We start from the raw sequence: 17456 nt of genomic DNA, 5'->3' as shown, positions 1-17456 counted from the left end.
TTTCCCCGGCCACTCTGGGCGGCTTCCAACAAAGTATTAAAATACAATAATCTGTTAAACATTAAAAGCTTCCCTAAACAGGGCTGCCTTCAGATGTCTTCTAAATGTCAGGTAGTTGTTTATCTCCTTGATATCTGAAGGGAGGGCGTTCCACAGGGCGGGCGCCACTACCGAGAAGGCTCTGGTTCCCTGTAGCTTCACTTCTTGCAGTGAGGGAACTGCCAGAAGGCCCTCAGTGCTGGACCTCAGTGTCCGGGCAGAACAATGGGTGTGTAGATGCTCCTTCAGGTATACTCACCCAAGGCCGTTTAGGGCTTTAAAGGTCAGCACCAACACTTTGAATTGTGCTCGGAAATGTACTGGGAGCGAATATAGGTTTTTCGGGACCGGTGTTATGTGGTCTCAGTGGCCGCTCCCAGTCACTAGTGTAGCTGCCGCATTCTGGATTAGTTGTAGTTTCCAGGTCCTACATAGAGCACATTCAAAGGTCCTACATAGAGCACATTGCAGTAGTCCAAGCGAGAGATAACCAGAGCATGCACCACTCTGACGAGACAGTCTGTGGGCAGATAGGGTCTCAGCCTGTGTACCAGATGGAGCTGGTAAACAGCTGCCCTGGACACAGAATTGACCTGTGCCTCCATGGACAGCTGCGAGTCCAAAATGACTCCCAGGCTGTGCACCTGGTCCTTCAGGGGCACAGTTACCCCATTCAGGACCAGGGAGTCCTCCACACCCACCCGCCTCCTATCCCCCCAAAACAGTACTTCTGTCTTGTCAGGATTCACCCTCAATCTGTTAGCCTCCATCCATCCTCCAACTGCCTCCAGACACTCACACAGGACCTTCACTGCTTTCACTGGTTTTGATTTGAAAAGAGAGGTAGAGCTGGGTATCGTCCGCATATTGATGGACACCCAGCCCAAACCCTCTGATGATCTCTCCCAGAGGCTGCATGTAGATGTTGAAAAGCATGAGGGAGAGGACAGAACCCTGAGGCACCCCACAAGTGAGAGCCCAGGGGTCTGAGCACTCATCCCCCACCACCACTTTCTGAACACTGCCCAGGAGGAAGGAGCGGAATCACTGTATCACAGTGCCCCCAGCTCCCAGCCCCTCAGTCCAGAAGGATGTTATGGTCGATGGTATCAAAAGCCACTGAGAGATTTGGCAGAACTAGGAAACAGCTCTCACCTTTGCCCCTAGCCCACCGGAGATCATAGACCAGTGCGACCAAGGCAGTCCCATGATGAGGTCTGAATCCCGACTGGAAGGGATCCAAATCATCCGCTTCCAGGCATGCCTGGAATTGTTCAGCAACCACTCGCTAAATCACCTTGCCCAAGAATAGAAGATTTGAGACGGGGTGATAGTTGGCCATATTGGCTGGGTCTAAAGATGTTTTTTTAAGAAGCAGTTTAATGACCGCCTCTTTCAGTGGGTCTGGGAAGGCTCCGTCACAGAGAGAAGCATTCACCACCCCGCGAAGCCCATTGCCCAGCCCTTCCCGGCTAGCTTTTATCAGCCAGGATGGGCAAGGATCAAGGAGACAGGTGGTTGGTTTCACTCGTCCAAGCAGCCTGTCCACATCCTCAGAGGTAACAGATTGGAATTGATCCCACGCAACTTGACTAGACAGGACTTCAGCACTCTCCCGCCCTGGCCCTGCTCCCATGGTGGAGTCTACATCTTCTCAAATCTGAGCGACTTTATTAGCAAAAAACTTTGCAAAACCATATTGTTGTTGTCTAGCACTGTCTGCAGCACGATGCCATGCTGCCTAACTGTGGATAGTTTAAAACAGGCACACTCGTGTTGAGTTCTGCCCATGCTGGACAGATAACATTTTCAGAACAGCATTGCCATCTTAAGGGGCCTTCATTTGATATAAACTTACATGGATGATTTAGCTGAGGTTCCTGGGGCCCCTTCCAACTCTACAATTCCAAGATTCTCTTTCTCTCCTGGGGTAAGCTCTGAAAAAATGATGCTGCCTCCTCCCATCACTTGGCCAATTTTCCAAATGGTAGTGTTTTGTCTTTCCCCCCAATGTGAATGGATATTCCACATGCCTCTTAAGAAAGAAAAAAGGATTAGCCCACCTGCTGCTCAAGTGGAGATCCAAGACTGATGTCTGATCAGTGGCATCGTCTGTAATGTATGCACCCTCTGTGATTGTTCATAAAAACTTTTATCTTGAATCAGTGCAATGGGTTTAGCTTTTTGGATTGTTGTTGCTCTCTGGACTGTTGATTGGTTTGGGCGGGAAGGCTAGCTCCTTATTTTTCACAGATTTCCCTCTCTGGAATATTTTCATGATTCTTTGGGCTCAAGGTGTCCTGAACAAGAGTGAGAGCAACTCACCAAGCAACCTTCCTTCATTTTAAAGGTTACACATGTGGGGATGCCAGCCATGAGCCTGTGATGAAGTTTCAGCTCGCATTTGTTCATGATCAACAGCAGTTCTGGTGTAGCACAAAAGGACGAGCAAGCAAATAATTGGGGTAGTGCCCGAGAGCTTTGTGGAATTATGATTGGTGCTATTGTATAATGGCTCGCAGAGAAGATAAGCCTTTGTAAGAGCAGGCCTAGGGAAAAGCCAGGTAGCTCAATGAAGGCTTAGCTCCCTCTAATGCAGCAGGACAGAGGGAGGAATGAAGTGGCTGCAACTTTCTCACTGGGCACCAGTACACTTGCTCATTCATGGTAAGCCATAGTTTGGCTTAGCGTTATGCGTGAACCACACTGTTTGCTCAGAAGCTTCTTCTGAGATCAAAGAAACACAGCAGTCAAGCTGGTTAAGCTGTGCTTAACAGATAGTCAGCAGAGCAGGGCTTGAGCAAACTGGGTGGGGAGAACATAGAGTGGACATCTAGTTGCTAAAGCCGGAGAGTTAAAAGGCTGTGTAAGGAAACTACTATTTTGCTGAAGTTACCCCATGCTCTACCTTCTCCAGATGTTGGCTCTGTTGAGGGGCTGGCCTACCACCGAGGCTGGGACACTTTGTATTGGACGAGCTACACCACCTCCACCATCACCCGGCATACTGTGAATCAGACCCGCGAAGGAGCTTTTGAGAGAGAGACCGTCATCACCATGTCGGGGGATGACCATCCTCGGGCCTTTGTGTTGGATGAATGCCAGAAGTAGGTTCCAGTGTGCAAACCCTTGGAATCACCGGGGAATCTGGTTATTTTTATTTGTTGATTCATTTAAATGTTTTTATACTGAATGGCATGCAAACAGTTGACCTTCAAGGGCTCCCATAGCAAATTACAATATTTATACAGTACAGATCAGTTTTAGACAATGGTTAAGATTTAAAATCTACAGCATTGTTATGCAAACCATCAAGTTGAAAACCAAAATATTCACTAACCCAGCAAACCGTATATCTTTCTGAAAGGGAGTCAAGTGCACTTTTGGAGAAGGGAGTTCCCAAGAGGTACATCATAGAGAAGGCCTATGCACAGCCTCTCCCACTGGCATTCCGTGGAGGGCCTTGTCATCTCAGCGCACGAGAGGGAACACAAAAGATAAAAGAAGATTATTGCATGTTATTTCATGTGTAAAAGAGCCTCAGTCTCTTGTATACATTCTTCCCAACATTTCACCTGGCATGGGAAACAGAAACTTTCACTTCAGTGTCTAATTAAGCTGGTTTATTTGTGCATTTGGGACGCGGGTGGCGCTGTGGGTTAAAGCCTCAGCGCCTAGGGCTTGCCGATCGAAAGGTCGGCGGTTCGAATCCCCGCGGCAGGGTGCGCTCCCGTCGTTCGGTCCCAGCGCCTGCCAACCTAGCAGTTCGAAAGCACTCCCGGGTGCAAGTAGATAAATAGGGACCGCTTACTAGCGGGAAGGTAAACGGCGTTCCGTGTGCGGCTCTGGCTCGCCAGAGCAGCGATGTCATGCTGGCCACGTGACCCGGAAGTGTCTTCGGACAGCGCTGGCCCTCGGGCTCTTTGAGTGAGATGGGCGCACAACCCTAGAGTCTGTCAAGACTGGCCCGTACGGGATGGGGTACCTTTACCTTTACCTATTTGTGCATTTGAACCCTAAACTATGGCTAATATTGCCTATGGTTTGCTAACACATGCCAACCTCATAAATCATGGTTTGGTTGCTTCAGTAAGCCATAGTCAAATCTAACCACTTTTTCACCAAGTTCAGACATCATGCTAAACTGTGATTAGTTCAAAATGGGAGGAAAAGCTGCTTGTTCATATAATGATAAACCAAAGTTTAGCAAAACAGGCAGTGACCATTTTAGGTGCATCCGATATGTGTGCAACCATGACTATGCACATTACACCAAACCCGGAAGTGACCTGTAAACATCACAAAATGGGTGGGGCAGGCTTACATGGGCCCCATCAGCACGGGAGGGGGGGGTCCTGAACATAACCCCCAGACAAATCGGTCATTGCCTGTACTTCTGATACACTGTGTTTTGTATACTTGTATATTTTTGAGTTGCTTTGAGACATTTTCTGTAGCATGTGACAAGTAAATGAAGTAAGTAAGTAAATTAAATAAACTCTAGACCATAGTTTTACACTACATTGGAACCACACCATGGGAAAATACGTTCCTTCTGACACCCATGACGCAGGTCTGTTACTTCTTTAAATGTCAGAACCAGAACTTTGAAGTGGGCCTGGAAACAAACTTGTAAGCAGTACTGCTCTTTTAAAATAAATGTGATTCCCTCTGGCAAGCACACTTAGGGTGCTTAGCTACCACATTTTTGACCAGTGGTAGATTTGGAATGTTTTTCAAAGGCAGCCCTTATTAAAGCTCATTACATTTATTGACCCTAGAGAGAGTACCATGCCATATATCAGGATAGCCAGATCCCTGTTCTCCAGGGAGGATGCAGTTTGTACACCTGAACATCCAGGTACAGAGCTTGAATGCATCCTCCACTCCCACCCTGAAAAACAGCCTTGGAACTCTCCCTTTTAAAGTACGCAAGGCAGCCTTTTTGTGTATACCCTGAGTGGTGATGTCTAGGCAGACTGGGAATGAATGCGAACTGAAAGTCTGAGGAACCACTGGAGTGAGCTTTCCTGGTTGCTTTGGACAAGCTTCGCTGTCAAACATCCCAGCCACAGCTGACCAAACAGTCTTTCAGAGTCAGAGAGGTGGTAGCAAAAAGCTTGCTCAAGGCATATGCATGTGCTCCTCAATAATCAATTTTCCCCTTCCCTTCAGCCTGATGTTTTGGACCAACTGGAATGAACAACACCCCAGCATCATGCGGGCTACACTGTCAGGTGCCAACATGATCACCATCATCGACAAAGACATTCGCACCCCCAATGGTCTGGCCATTGATCACAAGGCGGAGAAAATCTACTTCTCCGATGCCACACTGGACAAGATAGAGCGGTGTGAATACGACGGCACCAAGCGATATGTAAGTCAGCAGGGCTCCTTCCCAGGGGGTCTGGCGTTAGCAGGCTCTAAAGAAGAGGTGGTGAACCTGTGGCCCTCCGGGTGCTTGCTGCGCTACAACTCCCATCATTCGTTGCCTGTGGCTATACTGGCTGGGGTTGATGGGAGTTGGAGTCTTAGCAACACCTGGAGGACTATAGGTTGCCCATCTCAGCTATAAAGTCTCAGAATTTAGTCACTTCTTGCCATTTGACCATGGGGTGCAGCAGACCATTTCTTACAGATGTGGAAATGGACCAGTATGAAGAAGCTCTTGTTTCTTTTTAGTGACTGAGGGACATGAAAGTCCACGGAGGGCACCCCACCCCCCACTTCTTGTCCACTAACTGGAGACAGTTGTTTTTGTGGTTTTTTAAGAAGTAGAAGACGGACTGACTGAAAGAAGAATCACTACTCACATCTCACTTTTGCGTCTGGTTAAAAAAGTGGTGTAGGTTTCTGCATTGCTTTAAAAAACCTGCTAAATCGGTTTAATGAAAGGCAGCCATGGGAGAAACAAATGTATATGTACACAAGCCTTTCTCAGCCTGGTGCCATCCAGCAGGTTTGGACTACAACTCCCATCAGCCCAAGCTAGCACAACCATGCTGGGTGGGTTTGATGGGACTTGTAGTCCAAGCCATCACAAGGAAACCAGGTTGCAAAGGCTGATGCACACACTATGGGAAGAGATGCCTCTTTCAAAGCACTTGCAATTCTGTTATAAACTACTGATTGTTTCCAGTCCATAAAACAGAGCTTTGAGTGGTAGTAAAACAGAGCACTTGTGTATTTGCTACCTCAGTAATGGAGTCTTTTGTTTTATAAATACACATCACGAATAATGGACAAACGTCCAGAGAGTCAGTGCAGTCATATGTGGAGCCTAAGAACTTGGTCTTTTGTCTTTCCTTCTGCATGGCTAGCATGGTCTTCAAGCTGCTCTCAGGTTTTGATCCTTGGCCATCATTGTTTTAATGTCTGGATATCATCTTGCTGCCAGAATTAATAGTGTGTGTATCAGGCTCAGGGCAAATACTAAGGACAATGTATATATTTTATTACACTTAATAGCCTATGTTTTTTCCAAAGAGCTCAAAGCATTGTATATGATTCTCCTCCCCCCACGTCCCATTTCCCCCCCTAACAGCAACCATGTGAGGTAGATTAGCATGAAAGAGAGTGATTGGGCCAAGGTTACCCAAGTAGGTTCAAGCTTTAGATCATGTGATACCAGTTGTGTACCAGTTACATTAATTGTTTATTCATTCCCAGGCTCAATTTTTAAGTGTTGGTTTTGGGATTTAAAGACACATATTGTTTGAGACCAGGTTACATCTGCCTGTACCCATATGAACCGGCATGAGACTTGAGGCATCCACCTTTAACAACTGTCTGGTTGGCAGGTACTAGGGACAGAGCCTTTTCAGTGGGGACCCCACATCTTTGGAACTCCCTTAGGCAGTGCATATGGCTCCTTGTTGATGGTGGTAGTAATAGTAATAATAATAATTATTAATTATTGTTATTATTAACAGGAATTTTATTATTTGTACCCCGTCAACCAACTGGGTTGCTCCAGCCACTCTGGGCAGCTTTCAACATATATAAAACATAATAAAACATGACACATTAAAAAGATTCCCTATACAGGGCTGCCTTTAGAGCACATTTTAAAGACTTCCCACCTCCCACCAGCTTGGTGTTCAGCTGATGGTTTAACACTCAGTTTCATGTTTATATGTGTATTTTAATGACTTTTGTTGGCTGCCTCAGGAGGGTTTCTACCATAAAATATGAGATCCAAATGTGTTAACTAAGTTAACTTAATTGTGACTGGGGATTTGGACACAGGCTCCCCGCCCCCCCCCCGCTGTCCTTATCCAGTGCTCTGACCGATAGATCACTGGCTCTTTACCAAGTGGTAACCTACCATGAGACACATTTTACCACTCAGTAAACCGGGCATCCTGCCAGCGTGGCTCATCTTGCAGTAGGAACAGATTAGAAAGGAAGGAGGAAATTGGGACTAATTAATTCTGTCTACAGGCATAGAAATTTGTGACTGAAGGGTCTCACTGTCTTGGTTAGGACCGTTGTTGTTTCATAAAAAGTCTAAAATCTTCAAAGCACTTGTATGTATGTTGACGCATAACTTATTTTTATATTTACTTTTTGCACTTAAGTCCCACCTTTCCCTTATCATGGAGCCCCAGACAGCATAGGTGTAGTTCCCAGGCAGTCTCCCATCCAGAAATTGACCCTACCCAGACCTACTTAGCTTCAGCAAGGTGGTGGCCTTCTGTGTCTTCAGACCTGACCCTGGGTCTAGCATTTTGGGGCAGGCTCATAATCTATTTGCCTTAGCTGCATCATTTTAGAGAACATTTTAGAGGTAGTTAAGTTCCAGGGATCACGCCTAAAGCCAAAATCACATACAGTCAGTGGCCTGTCGGATTGCCAAAGTCATTTTCCCCAGAACCCCTTTCCTCCATAGATATAGAGATAGATAGATATAGATATAGATAGATATATATGACTTGCATAAAGCTGAATGCACACAAGTTAAATGTGTGTTAAATGTGTGTATGTTGCAGGCTTACTGTAGTTCCCTGTCCTCAAGAACAATTGGAAAGGAAGGCAAAGGAAAATTAGAAGTAGTTGCTTGGACAAGGAGTCACAGTGCACAAACCACACTAAAGCAAGTTGGTTACAGCTGATAATGATATGATAGCATATGAATACACTAGTTAGTCCCATGCTGAGAGGTGCATGTGAAGCTACCACTGATGTATGCGCTTGGTCAGTAGCCGTGGCCATTGTCTCTCTCCTCCCCACTAACATTGTGGCGATCCCCAACAGGTGATATTGAAGGCAGAACCAGTGCACCCCTTTGGCCTGGCCGTCTATGGTGACTACATCTTCTGGACAGACTGGGTGCGTCGTGCTGTGCAGCGTGCCAACAAATACGTAGGCTCCGACATGAAGCACCTGCGCATTGACATCCCCCAGCAACCCATGGGCATCATTGCTGTGGCCAATGACACCAACAGCTGTAAGGGAAACACCTTGCCTCTGGGGGGGGGGGGGTGGCGCAGTTGGAGAGTGACCCCTTTGGAAAACACAAGATGGGTAGAATGGGGCTCCTCTCTTTGTTTACCCTCCAGTTCTCCTGTGATCCTTGCAGGTTCTCAGATTGTCACCTTCCTCAGTGATTCGGAAGGAGAAGTGGCCCTTTCTTTCTCTCTGGCCCTCAGCAGAACACTTAGAGTCACCTGCACCTACCCACATAGCTTGCTCTGTAGTCCATCCACAGTGCTGGTGCAACCCTTGTTCTTTCTCTGATGGAGATTTGTTCCATTTCGGCAAGTGGAGCATATTGCATCCCTTAGGCCAGTGATGACCAGACTTGGCCCTCCAGCTGTTTTAGGACTACAATTCTCATCATCCTTGACCACTGGTCCTGTTAGCTAGGGATGATGGGAGTTGTAGTTCTAAAACAGCTGGAGGGCCAAATTTGGCCATCACTGCCTTAGGCTATATGATAGATTGCAGTTTCTTTGGCTCAGCTTTGTTTGGACTACACACACCCAAGAGGGAGGGAGGGAGGGAGCTCGCGCGCGTGTGCGCGCACACAAACAAGTGTCCACTGGGATGCAAACTGTGCAAATAAATATCCACCTAGCCCAACACAGCAGCCCCCCAGGAAGTAACACATGAAAGGCACAGTAGTGTTAGTCTTCCTCTCCCACCTCCATATCCGGTAATTAGAGAGATGTTTTTTTCTAAATATGGAGGCTCCATTCTGAACTACCATAAATAATAGACATTCTGAGCTATCATAAATAATATACATGGTTACATCTCTTTTCCCATGAGTTTAATCCTTTTTATGCTAGTGACTCACACAGGTTAATTTTGTTCTGCAAAAGCATGTGTTCCCATGCGCCCAGCTGCAGAGTGGAGGGAGGAGGGTGACCTAGTTTGGAGTGATCTGTGGCTGCTGTATGACAGCACCAGGGTTCAAGTTCCAACACATTGTGTCTATGTGATGGTTAGAGCTTTCAGCCTTGAGCTCATCATTCAAGAAGGTTGCCAATTGGTGTGAGGCTGCAGCATAAAAACAGAGAGGTGGTGGTCAGACTTTGGCCACAGTTCTCTGCATGTTTACTTGGGAGTAAGTTCCAGAGAACTTAGCTGGGCATGCTTCCAAGTAAATATACACAGGGTTGGGCTGTAGAACTTCCTTTGTGCCTCTCAGACCAGACTGTTCAACCCATATTCTCCCAACTCTGATTTTGCTGTTCCTGTTTCTCTTCCATTCTGACTCTTCTACCCAGGTGAGCTCTCTCTGTGCAGAGCAAACAATGGTGGTTGCCAGGACCTGTGCCTTCTCTCAGCCAAGGGTGAAATCTCCTGCTCTTGCCGTGGTGACAAGATCCTTCAGGAAGATCTTACTTGCAAAGGTGAGCACCCATATGAAGCACTTGTATGGGGCGTATGAAGGTCATATGGTTGTGTCTGTTTCCACGAGATATATCCATGCTAAGGGGCATGGTAGGGCAAAAACTTGAGTGCTGTGCACAGGCTGGAGAAAAAGTGAGGGGTTGTTTCTTATATTTCCAGATCTGGATCATCGCCTCTATTTTGACCATGGAATTACATGTTGATATTTTACAGCATTGGTAGTTGTACACCTTAGCAGTAATGAACAAAGCAATTTCTACACACATGCAAACCCATGGGTTGCAGAATTATGCAGAATTTCTGCAACAGCCTCTCACAGGTTCTGCCACCCACTAATCTACCAGTCTGGCAGGTCTCATGGGCCCCAGGTCTGTAGTATTGCATGAAACATCCTTTGTCTGGAAATGCGTGTAATATGTCGCTGTGTTTGTGGAATTACAGCAGTTCCAGAATATAAGCAGGGCAACAGCTTCAGTATTTTGTGCAGAACTAAAGAAGAGTGACTGATCTGGCAATTAAATAATTAATAGGAACTCATTTATGTGCAAAAGAAGTTAGAGTGGAATGCAAAAAGGCACAGAAAAAATATCAACTTCAGGCTTCACTTCTGGCAGAAGACTGGCCCTCCACCAATAACAGCTGCTGGATAGCTCGGTTGGCAGTGCATGAGACTCTTAATGTCAGGATCATGAGCCTCATGTTGGACAAAAGCTTCTTGTATTGTTAGATGACCCTTGTGGTCCCTTCCAACTCTACAGTTCTATGATTCTAAGCTGTGAATATGGCCCCCTTTTTAGAAGTTTATTTGGGATGCATGAATCTCCCAGTGTTCTTGATGCCACTAGTTCTTCGTCATAAGAACACAAAGAAGAGCCCTGCTGCATCAGACCTCTCTAGTTCAGCGTCTCACAGTGGCCAGCCAGACACCAGGGGGAGACAATAAGCAGGACATGAGCACATCATAAATATGACTTGTCCAGAGGGTCATAGTGAATGCATATAAATATTCTGTGGTGACTTTTGTTCATATGCCAGTACTTCTTAGAAGCTTAGGTTATTAAATGGTATATCAACTAATTAATTATATTCCCATTAAAGCAGAATATTACTTTGACCTGATAACCCTCCCCCCACCCTCCATCCCCACGCCCACTGTTCTGAAGGTGCCTTTCACTTGCTGGTACCAGTTCTAGAATTCCCCCCTCCCAGATGTCAGGTGCAAGTGCACAGGTGGTTGTGAACATGAGAAACGTCTGAAACAGTCTCCTGTGAAATGAAATGCTGGGCTCATTTTGCTTACACTCATTTCTGTTCTCCCTCCCTTAGCGCCCAACTCCACCTGCAACGTGCTCAATGAGTTTGAGTGTGGGAATGGTGACTGCATTGATTTCAGCCACACCTGTGACGGCGTGGCCCACTGCAAGGACAAGTCGGATGAGAAGCAGTCCTACTGCAGTAAGGCTCCTTCCTCTGCTCCTCCTGCTTTGCTTCTTTCCTCCCTCTGCCTATGGATACATTGGATTCTTCCCCTTGCACCCATGGGGCTAATAATGTGGCTTGCACCAAGGGGCTAGGTGCCACTTTTCCTTTTTCCTCTGACCATTTGGGGGGAAAGAATTCATCCCATGGTTAACATGAGAGAAGTAGATTGGGTTGGCTGGAGTGCTGCCCTTCTTGTATCCTTGGGAAAAAGCAGAGTTCTTAAGGTCTAAAGCTCTACACACAGCTGTTGTGATCCACCCTGAGCTCTATGGATGAAGGGCAGTATACAAAATTAATAAAGAAGAACTACTACTCTCTGTAGTTTACAGAGAGTAATGCAAAGGTCCTTTGCATTACTCTCTGTAAACTACAGCTCCCTCCCTCTCTCTCTCCCTCTCTCTCTCTCTCTCTCTCTCTCTCTCTCTGACTGATAGATATGTCAGTCAAGTAAAATTTCCCACACAAATGGTTTTTGCTCTTTTTTATAGCATTAGTGGTCTCATTTGCAAAGTAGCATCTTAGGGGGACATATTCATGATCACCCCTGTGTTGTGAGAATGGGGTCACTAAAGCCCTGCTGCATCAAACCAAATGCCTGTGCTTTCCACATTGGCCAGCACATTGGCCACATTGGGAAGCTCACAGACAGGGCTTCGAAGGTAATAGCCCTCCCTCCAGCAGTTGGTGTTCAGGTGAAGACTTCTACCGCTGGACCTAAATGAATTGTGAGTTCCAGCAGATGAAGGATACAATAAGCCCTGCCTTCTCTTTGCCACAGCCCACATTGTGCTGAGCAGGTGGGAGAAGGGCCCTGTTTGCCACTCTACACCCAGATATTTCCATTGTGCAGAAAACACTTGGTGCAGGGACATGTTTAGATTCTGTTTTAAGAAACTTTAATGTGGCTGAAATCTACACAAGCCTTCTCAGTGGGACTCTGCTAGGTTGAATTCCATGCATCCATTCATGCATGCATTCATTCATTCATTCTCTCTGTGTGTGGTCCTTTTGCACACATACTCACTCACTCACTGATATGTTTTATGTTGCAGACAACCGCAAATGTAAGAAGGGCTACCTGCACTGCACCAACAAGCGTTGTGTGCACAGCAGAGACTGGTGCAATGGGAGGGACGACTGCGGGGACAACTCAGATGAAGTGCCTTGCAACAGTAAGTGCTGTTCAGGAGGGCTACCCCTGCTAGCTGTCAAGGTTAAGGGGCGAGGAAAAGGTTTCATTGTGTTCCCCTGCTCTACTAAGCATTTGTTTGCACTAGCCTTATGGAGCTGCAGTTTGGCTTCCCTGTTACATTGTGGTAAAGGTAAAGGTAAAGATACCCCTCCCCGTACGGGCCAGTCGTGTCCGACACTAGGGTTGTGCGCTCATCTCACTTAAGAGTTTACCTTCCCGCTAGTAAGCGGTCCCTATTTATCTACTTGCACCCAGGGGTGCTTTCGAACTGCTAGGTTGGCAGGAGCTGGGACCGAAAGATGGGAGCTCACCCCGCCGCGGGGATTCGAACCGCCGACCATGCGATCGGCAAGTCCTAGGCACTGAGGTTTTACCCACCGCGCCACCCACATCCCTCGTTACATTGTGTTACCTAATACTTAATGCTTAAAGCAGAGCATCCAGCAGGCATAAGACTTAACCACGGAGAGTGCTCATCCATTGTTGGTTGTCTTCATCCTGATTCATGCACAGGGAAACAGTGGTTTAGCTTGACAAGCTAAGCCTTGTCCTCAGAGGACATTATTCAGCTCTCTAAAGTTCCTAATCCTGTTGCCAGCATATTGGTGGCTAGAGTGTTGGAATTAGACGAGAGTTAGAAATCCACATTCGGCCACCTGGGTCCACCAAGTCTGTCAGCCGAGCCTCCCTCACAGGGTTGTTGTGGGGCCATGTATCCTGGTCTGAACTCATTGGCACCAGATTGGCATACAAAATGGATGCGATGATGGCAATGATAACATGCTACCCATTCATTTCAGAGACTAGCTGTGCTGCCACAGAGTTTCGTTGCCGGGACGGGACTTGCATCAGTAACTCGAGCCACTGCAACCATCAAATAGACTGTGAGGATGCTTCAGACGAGATGAACTGCTGTGAGTGTTACGCGGGCATGTGAAATGCTGTGGCACACACTTTTCTACAGGTTCCCCCCACCCCACACTTCTCTCTCGCATATCAGCTGTTTTCCAGTTGGCCAGGGCCAATCCATTCTGCTCTTCCCTCAAGAAAGAGAGCCCCTGTCACTTCCTAGCCCCTTCCCCATTGAATATTAGCTGATATGTCTGCTCTTGGCAGCTCATCCATGGCAGGCATTTAGCTGAGTGCTTTGTGGCAGTCTTGAAAGAAGTTCAATGAAGAACTGTATATCTCTGTGTGTGGAAAGCAGGTGAAGATGCAGATTGGGAGGAAGAAATCATGCAGCTCTGTTAGAAAAGGGCAGCCACAGAATCATAGAATGTTATAGTTCAAAGGAACTTAGAGGTGATCTAATCCTGGCTCCTGTTCAGTGCAGGAATCTTCTTGCTGCAGCATCCCTGCCAGATGAAAAGAAAGATGCAAGAGGAAAAGAGCCAGGCAATATGCATCTGCGCTGCCATTAGGGTCGGGGTGCAGAAGCTGTGGCTCTCCAGACATCATTGCACTCTTAGCTTCCATCAGCCCTAGCTTGCATGGCCTGCAGTCAGGGAGGATCAGAGCTGCAGTCCAGCTGCATCTGGAGGGCCACGGATTCCCCATCCCTGCAGCAGGGACTCTGGAGTTGTGTATGAAACTTAGAACATCCCAAAATTTCCACCAGAGGTTCCCAAAGTAATCAGCAGGGTAGACTAGTGTGCCACAAGGAAGACTGAATTGTAGGTTGAAAACCTAAGCCACTGGACCACATTGAATACACTGACCACTCCATCACCTGTTATAGCAGGATCATCTTATCCCACATATGCCCACTGTTGCTAATGCCATACTCATTCCCCAGTTATGAGAAAGCAAACTTTTAATGTGGCAGAGCCTGTGCTTTGGAACTCCCTGCCTGTTGACACGAGGCAAGCACCTTCCCTTTTGGGCACCTCTTTAAAGCATTTTTGTTTAGGCAAGCCTACCCAGACACATAGATGTTGGCATGTTTTTAATCTTTGTTACTGATAATTTTAATTATTTATAAATGTTTTAAATTAATTTAAACTGGATTTGTTGATAATTTTTTGTAAACCACTTAGAGATTTTAATACAATTATGTGGGGGTGTAAAATACAATTTTAATATATGTATGTATATCTATTTATTGAAACCTTGGCTTCCCAGATGTTGTTGGACTGCAGCTCTCATCATCCTGAGCCAACTTGGCCAATGGTCAGGGATGATGGAAATTGTAGTCTAACATCTGGGGACCCAAGGTTGACGAACACTGGCCTTTTGGATTGGGAAGTTCCCACGCAGTATTGATTCCCCACTCCCACTCCTTCTAAACCATGAGTGGCAACATCATCCAGAGGAAAGGGAATGTTCCCTGCCACAGCCTGTACTGCAGATGGCAGGCACAGAGGAATCCCAGAAGCATTACTGTTACTATCCGGTCCTATCCCTGATCTTTGTCCGATAGGGTTAAAGGAGAGGTGGTATACTGGGAGGCAGTGTTCACTGGGCCACCCACTCCTCTTTTCGTTGTTCTGGCAGTAGAGTGAGAAAAAATATGCATGTGCATATTTTTGAGTAGAGTATGTCAAAAAAATAAAAGACTGCAGCTATCAAAAGTCTGGGAAACACTGTTTTGCAGCCCTAAAATTTGGCACACCTGCTGTTGGAATGGTTTACACAAAATAAGTGCCATTCTATCATGATTCACACACATGACTGCATGATTTGTTTCGTCTCTTAATAGCCGCCACAGACTGCAGCAGCTTTTTCAAACTGGGAGTAAAAAGTACCGACTTTCAGAAGTGTGAGCACACATCCATGTGCTATGTTCCATCCTGGTTGTGTGATGGCAGCAATGACTGTGGAGACTACTCAGATGAGCAGAACTGCCCAGGTGAGCTGAATGTCTGAGACTAGCCCCTGGACTGGCAGGCGTTGGGCCTTGGGGGGACAGAGGGGGCACTTTGACTTCGAGAGAGATGGAAGCCTTGGTTTTAAGCTGAAGGAGAAATCCTCCTCTGGTTGGCATCTTCTGGCCTTTATACACCTTCCTTCCAGGGAAGCGAGATAAAATGGGGAAACCCAAACTGAGCAGTACCTTCCAAACAGTGTGATGTTCCTCACCCCCCATTTCAAGAAGAAAAGGAGGACTACCTTCTTCCATATCAGCTCAGTATTTGTTTTCATCAAATCACAGAATTGTAGAGTTGGAAGGGACCATGAGGATCATCTAGTCCAACCCCCTGCAATGCAGGAATCTTTTCCCCAACATGGGGCTCTACCCAAAAACATGAGATTAAGAGTCTCATAGCTCTACTGACTGAGCTATCACACTATTAACGGGTGGGAGAAGGAGGAAAATAAAAATAAACCAAGGAACGGCTGTGGAACTGCAATATTTACTGTTGTTGAATCTCCTGCTTGTAAGGTGAAATGTTCAAGAATCACTGCTTACTGCCTGTTTTGTAATTTCTTGCTTTTAAATTAAAACCCTTAAAATGTTGGTGGTGGGGATATATCTCTAGGTGACTTCCATCACTCCCTGATTGATTGATTCTCTCTCCTTCTTCCCTTCCTTCCCCAGGTATTGTGAGAAAATCCAAGTGCCCAGCCAACTACTTCGCCTGCCGCAGTGGGAGATGCATCCCCATGACATGGACCTGTGATAAAGAGAACGATTGTGAAAATGGCGAGGATGAGACACACTGCAGTAAGTGTTGCATCTGCACCGTGACTGTGAGCAATGGGGTTGGTTCCTGCAGCAAGGAATTCTGGAGTTGGAAGGGATGTTGGAGGTGATCTAGTCCAAATGCCTTGCTCAGTGCAATATCCAATGATTAATAGATATTTAAATGGCATTATTATTTATTGTGCAAAAATGCTGGAGAAGCGGTTGGGAATTAGGACTCTTTTCAAATCCTTAGGGTGGCTTAGGTTTTGGTTACAGAAATGCCTGTTTTTCCCCCCAGATAAGTTATGCGTCCCAGTGATGTTTGAATGCAAGAATCACCGGTGCATCTCCAAGCAGTGGGTGTGTGACGGTGCGGATGATTGTGGAGATGGCTCTGACGAGGACCACCGTTGCAGTAAGCCTTCACTTCCATTTTAGGAGGGAGAGAGGGAGTGAAGATGGGAAAGCATTCCAGGTCTTAATAATAGAATTATGGAAGGACTTTTTAAAAAAAATGTCATTGTATCCAGGTCTTTGCCACAAAGCAAGGCCATCTATCCACTGGCCCCTCCTCACCTCCCAAATATCAGCATATGCACCCATGTTCACAGTGATGATGAAGAAGAAGAAGAAGAAGGAAGGGCTGTGATGCAAAGGAGGCGTCATTATAGGACAAATACTTTGGGATAACATTCACAAATGTACCAAGCTTCAGTACTGCAGTGGGAAGCATAAATAATGTTGAGGTCATGTGACCTGGGGGGGGGGTAGGGTGGGGGGGGGATAATTTCCAGAGAGCACCTCCAGCAAAACACACAAAAAAACCCCATTGAGTCACCTGAGAGGAAATTAGTAGTGTGAGCTTGAATACCAGCATCCTGTTCCAGGCTGGAGCAGTTCCTGATGAAGAAAAGCCCTCCAGCTCTGGAAGGCAGGTGGTTTTCTGGCAGGCCAGAGCAAGGAAGGACTGGGTCCCCGGTCCCCACCCCTGCTCTCTATTTATTTATTTTCCCCCACCCATGCAAAGCTGTCATCACGTAAGTGATGGCATCGCAGGTTCCCTGTACCTGTTACACACTGCTCTCAACATGCTCCACTGCCAACACACACACATCAGCTCTCCATTGCTTTTCTGAAGTAATGCAGTTAGAACCCAGGAACCCTCATTCCCCGCTCTCCATTTATTTATTTCCTCCCACCCAGCCAGGCACGCAGCAGGTTTTCCTCGCCTATCAGGCTTTGGGAAGAAGACAC

At 46.6% G+C, this 17456-nt stretch overlaps 1 protein-coding gene across 6 annotated transcripts in view; it reads left to right on the top strand.

Annotated features, from left to right (window-relative positions):
* LRP1 (LDL receptor related protein 1) overlaps positions 1-17456 on the top strand; it is a 306533-nt gene that overhangs the window by 242552 nt on the left and 46525 nt on the right. For all 6 annotated transcript variants that reach the window (XM_083428173.1, XM_083428171.1, XM_083428172.1 and 3 more), the window contains 10 exons: positions 2957-3146; positions 5215-5419; positions 8299-8491; positions 9777-9902; positions 11230-11358; positions 12438-12557; positions 13378-13491; positions 15276-15425; positions 16116-16241; positions 16501-16617. In XM_083428173.1, the coding sequence (XP_083284299.1) occupies positions 2957-3146; positions 5215-5419; positions 8299-8491; positions 9777-9902; positions 11230-11358; positions 12438-12557; positions 13378-13491; positions 15276-15425; positions 16116-16241; positions 16501-16617 (1470 nt within the window). The remainder of the gene's footprint in view (positions 1-2956; positions 3147-5214; positions 5420-8298; positions 8492-9776; positions 9903-11229; positions 11359-12437; positions 12558-13377; positions 13492-15275; positions 15426-16115; positions 16242-16500; positions 16618-17456) is intronic.

Source organism: Podarcis tiliguerta (genome assembly GCF_965153285.1).
Source record: "Podarcis tiliguerta genome assembly, chromosome: 2".
NCBI lineage: Eukaryota > Metazoa > Chordata > Lepidosauria > Squamata > Lacertidae > Podarcis > Podarcis tiliguerta.
This window is presented reverse-complemented; position numbering and strand designations above follow the sequence as displayed.